The sequence below is a fragment of the Thunnus maccoyii genome, chromosome 3 (genome assembly GCF_910596095.1).
Source record: "Thunnus maccoyii chromosome 3, fThuMac1.1, whole genome shotgun sequence".
NCBI lineage: Eukaryota > Metazoa > Chordata > Actinopteri > Scombriformes > Scombridae > Thunnus > Thunnus maccoyii.
This window is the reverse complement of record NC_056535.1, coordinates 1,183,123-1,188,579: the sequence shown is the minus strand read 5'-3', so window position 1 is coordinate 1,188,579 and position 5,457 is coordinate 1,183,123. Positions and strand designations below refer to the sequence as shown.

Sequence of the window (5,457 nt, the reverse complement as noted above, 5' to 3'; positions counted from 1 at the left end):
GTTGCTGCTGCTGTTGTCGTTGTTATTATGATTGTTGTTATTCTGCCCCCCCCCCACTTTCCCTCTTTCTTTCTCTCTCTCAACCCAACCGGTCAAAGCAGATGGCCGCCCACCAAGAGCCGGGTTCTGCTTGAGGTTTCTACCCGTTAAAGGGGAGTTTTTCCTTACCGCTGTCGCCAAGTGCTTGCTAATTGTTGGGTCTCTGTAAATTAAAGAGTACGGTCTTGACCTGCTCTATGTGAAAAGTGCCCTGAGATGACTTTTGTTGTGATTTGGCGCTATATAAATAAAAACTGATTGATTGATTGATTGATTGATTGATGCAAATTCAGATATTACCGAGACCATACCTTGTGTAGTAATTACAGAACTTTGTCGATCCTGAACTCTGAAATCAAAATATATGCATGAGTCTTAGCTAATCACATGGAATCACATATGACTAAATTAGTCCATCATGACCAAACACAATTTATGAAAACACATTTGTCATCTGACAATATGCATCATCTATTGCATGTCATACATGCGTCTACAGACATTGCTTTACCCTGTGCAGTCTTATCTTTAGAGGCAGAAAAAGTCTTTGATCAGCTCAAATGGGATTATTTATGGATAGTCTTGGATCATCTTTAATTGGGTGAGGAATTCATCAAAATTACATAAGTCCTTTATAATAACCCCTCAGCTGTAATTATGACAGGAAAGAACACTTCCACTAAGTTCCCCATTTCACACTCCTGCTGCCAAGGTTGTCCTTTGAAGGTCCTATATTTTAACACTTATAGTTATATCTATACCATTTATGTGTGTCTATTAAACACCTCTGTAATGGCGTTAACAAAAAAAAGTGTTGATTTGATTTCCCCCTGCTTTTCTGAGGGTCTCTCTCTATCCCTGTCCAACATGGTCATATTTTGCTGCTAAACGCTTAGCGTCGGACAAAATCTGATTCCAGGCCACCTTGTGAGTTGATCTGTGCTTAGCCAATCAGAGCAATCTGTGGAGGGCTATGGTAAACATGGCTGCAGGATTGGTAAGACCTTACCAGTTTGGTGAAAAGGACCAGGAACCAAATTTTAGAAGAGGGCAGCAGGACGTTTCAGAGTGGTAAGTTGAGTGTCTTTTTATTTTAGTAAATAAGTTGTTAAGGTAACAACACTTTGTCAGTTAGAGAAGTGGATAGCTAGCATACCAAGCTTTGCTATTGTGGACGCATACTGTTGCTGCCTCAGTCAGAAATTTCTAAATATTTGAAAGCACAGGGAGCAAGCCTTAACAGTGAAGTGTTTCCAAATGGATTAAATTTGTTTTCACAGAGAATTAAACCCACTGACGCGATGAAAAGGAGACTATTTTCCTGTTTCATGCTACAGCCGATATTTACCTTGATGCAGGTACATTTGTGGACATTGTGACCGGATGCCTGCCGAGGTGGAGAATGTGTACTGCAGGGAGACACCTCAGGTAATGTTACAATTATTATCTGGTTTATATTGCTGCATCCACATAAATGGTGCCATTGTTGAAAAGGGTCCAAAGTGGGTGACAGTAAATGAAATAAAAACACATAGCATCATCTTTTTCCCTTTGCTCCCACCTTTTTATATCACCCTCATATGTAATTTAGCATCTATGTAATGCTTTATATAGGTCAGAAGAAGATGTGACCAGCTTCTTGGCCCACCACAGTGCACAGTGTCCACCCAGGTCTGGAACCTGTTTACCTCAACCCTTATTCACTGCAGAATGCATTCAGTATTTACAGGGCTGATTATGGGCCTCTGCGAAACAGCGACATGGCTGGATGATATTACTTGACTATACAAATACAGAATCTTTGTATTACACCTGTGGTCCAACAAATAGTTTATATGAAATATTTACACATAGATGTTTTAATTGTGCTGGCAGTACATTACAGAATTATGATTTGGCTGCCTGCATGCTAGAGTGAATTGAATACATGAAGCCTCTGCAGTGAACCTCTACAGTTAAACCATTTAGTGTGGACAAAGCTACATGTTCCACATACTACTTCATTTAACATTTAGACACCTACTGTGCCTTATAGTTTTAACAGATCCTGAAATGCTTAAAAGTGGTAAAATACAACATATATTTTTGTGTTAGAATCACCATTATATTGTCAGGCCAACAATCTATAAAACATAATGCAGTGGGATCTCATCTGTGTGTAGATGTTATTTGTTTGCAAGTTTTCTCAATGTGAAGTCAAATTATCCAAAAAGTATAGTTTAGGCTTGTGCTCATACACATAAAACTAGTTTACTAAATTACTTTTGAGGTTTTAATTATCGAAGCAGCCAGAAAACTCTTGTACAACACCAGAGCAGAGGACAAACGGGCAAAAAAAACATATATATGTTTACAGTAATGGAGCCAGACTCACATCACATCAAATCAGACTAGTTGACAATCAGCTAACAGAGAAAACACTGACTTAACCTTGAGCATTAGCAAACAAAACTAACAGCATTTCAAGTCTTGTGCCAAGACACTCGATAGTACAGATTCAATAGTATCTGACTTACTTCCTTCATCACTTTTTTCTATATGACTGTGCAGCCAGAGGTGTTCACTATGTTAATCCAACTGCTGTGTAAACTAGATGGATTGTTTACTTGGAAAAAGTAGTGACACAGTTAAACAAGGTCTGAACATGCCATGTAAAGTATATCTGAATGGTTGGCTGTTGCACAGTAATCTGCTGCCACAGTCTGTCTACTGCACAGCATGTACATTCAGGATGCAACAACAGAACACGTGTCCCTCGCTTTCTCCTTACATCTGTTAGTGTTTCCTTCAACAGCATGTGTTGCTGAGGCAGACTGCAGGGTGACATTATCCCCTCAGTGGTGAGAGATGGGTAGAGATGAGGAGACTCTGCAAAACAAGCGCATTAGAGTGAAGTTACCCCTTGTCTATAACACTGCTTTTGACATACGGTAGTAAGTTGCATTTGTAATAATAAACCTATCACTAGTCATTTTCAAGGGGCAATTTCACCCCAGTAGAGCCAGGAAGGGAGGTAGCAGGGAGAGTTCAGGGGCAGTCTGCTCAGCTCAGGGTCCAAATGGTTTCCAGCAGCTCTGGTTTGAGGAGGGTGGGGCTCTTTCCACCTGCAGCTGCAATATCCGCCTACAAAGCTGCATACCAGGCAAGTAGAGCAGAGCTGCAGGGACCTAAGAAAAAACATACAAGTATACTCTGATATTAACTCACAGGAAGAAATTGCAAAAAGATAACATTTTCATTTGTATTGGGCCTGCAATTCATTGTTTTGTTGAAGTTTGTTGAAGTTATCAAGTTGCGTATATTAGTATTAGTATCTAGAGTATTAGTATTATACAGTAAGATAGTCACGAGTTACCAGATCCCAAAGGTATTCAATGTAAAACATTATAAAACTGAGAAAACTAGCAAATGTTTTGGGAATTTCTAAAGTGAAAACATCAAAAGATAAATATGGAATTATTCTATATTTTTTGAATTGGGTGCATAATCACAGTTTGACAATGATGAGACACCCAAATGAGACACTGCAGATGCTGTTAAGAATCAGATATTGATCATTACTCTGCCTTCCGAGCATCACTACCGCATTTAGAATGAGTAAATATAGTTGTTAGAGAAATTAAATCAATAACATTATATAGCCAGTCTAAATTGTATCTGTTTTATTGGTGGATCAATGTATAAATGTAGTTATTATTAACTTAGACTGGACCCTCTATTAACAAGGAGTCTGTACTTCTGTTGTGTTGAGCTCCTTTGCCATCAGGTTGTAGAATTCTGGCAGTGGCTCGAAGCGTGTGGCGTTGGGAGAGGCTCTTAATACTTGAGGTTGTCTGTCCAGCTGAGCTCTGACTGGCTTCCCTCTCTGAGGACAACAAATAGTTTATATGAAATATTTACAAACATCTATTTGAATTATATATACATAAATGCAAGGATGTAACATGTGTAACTGTGTAATAAACATTTCTGTTTCTTCTTTTTCAGTTGTTACAGGTGTTTGGCACACAGAAGTTTTGTCAGCTGATGCTGAGGAAGAAGAGAGAAGATTCCCATAATTTATATGAATTGGGCTTCAAAAGTGTTGCACTGAGACTTTGGGTCTGACATAATTTGGGGTGAACACGTCTTTCAATTGTAATGTGAATATATGGTCCATAAACATTTCCCCATGATTTGGGAATAACTATTTCCAGTACTCAGTCAAACTATTACTTCATATATATGTACCGTGACAATACCAAAAGGTTAAAGTATCAAGAGAATTTGAAGCAGTATTTAACATTTGGATACCTACCAACTTTATATTTTACCTGTAACATTACAGATAGCAAAACCATACATGACAAACTGTCTGCAAAGTTGAATTATCACCCTTTATTAACAAAAATGTAAAGAAAATAAAACTTTGCAGCTAAACTAACATAAACATTCAAACTGTTAGCAAAAACAAAATTACCAACTCAATTAGTAACTTAATCTACATTATTAAAATGTTTTTACTCACCGTTTTGATGTTTGGGTAAGGGTGTTGGATCATCGGAATAGATCTGTTCTTCAGTATTAATTACTACTCCAGCATCGTAGAGCCCCTGATTCTGCATGCACTCCGATGTAAAATGTGCTGTACACACCTGAAGAGACTGACTTAGGTTAGTTCGAGGCAAGTCTCCAAAAATAAAATCCATCCACTTGTCTGCAACATTCTTCTCTTTTGGAAGGCTGTGTGGTGATTTGTTTGATGCACTTCAGCCAGGAATAATGCACTTGTTTGGCCGGTTTTCAGCGACATGGCTACACTCTCCCGCTTCGCACTTGTCTCGCAATGGCTCACCTGGGCATGGATGTATAAAGAGAACTGGATACAGTGTCCGAAGGGGGGCCTCGTTCATTCCTATGAAAGTTGCTCAGTAGCGCATGAAGCCAAAAAAGTTCAACAACTTCTGCATTGCTTCTGCATCTGTGCGGCCTACAGAGCAAGTGCAGTAGTGACTTTCTCTCGCCGAGTCGGCTACTTCCGGTTTAGCCCTCCGGCTAACTTGAATGGGGATGAAACAATACAATCGTGTGTCTCTTCTAGGCTTTTGAAATGTGATCGGACCAAGTGGATCAAATTCTAATAGAGAGACAAGTCATTTTGTGGGGGTTGTGATGCTCAAAAAAAATGTATCCACTGATTTGCAGACGTTTCTTTCACAATGTAAGTCTATGGGAAAAAGTCTTTTTGGGCCAGTGTGCATCATGTGATGTTGTAATTACACGGTTTGGCCACTATGTCAAATTTGCCTCAAAGCCTGGCACTTTTCCTGTATCCAGTTCTCTTTATACATTCATGCACCTGGTATCGTCAGAAATAACTATTGGGGTATTTATTATTGCATAGTTGCTCTAGGAAGATGGAGTCATTGGGGGACAACC

General features: G+C 39.1%; 1 protein-coding gene across 1 annotated transcript; it reads left to right on the top strand.

Annotated features, from left to right (window-relative positions):
• Window positions 1–966: 966 nt before the first annotated feature.
• zgc:195170 (uncharacterized protein LOC100170800 homolog) lies at window positions 967–4,388 on the top strand. Its single transcript, XM_042403535.1, has 3 exons — window positions 967–1,110; window positions 1,398–1,467; window positions 4,027–4,388. The coding sequence occupies exons 1-3, from the start codon at window positions 1,013–1,015 to the stop codon at window positions 4,144–4,146; spliced, it is 288 nt and encodes a 95-aa protein (XP_042259469.1). The 5' UTR covers window positions 967–1,012; the 3' UTR covers window positions 4,147–4,388.
• The last annotated feature ends 1,069 nt before the right edge of the window (window positions 4,389–5,457 follow it).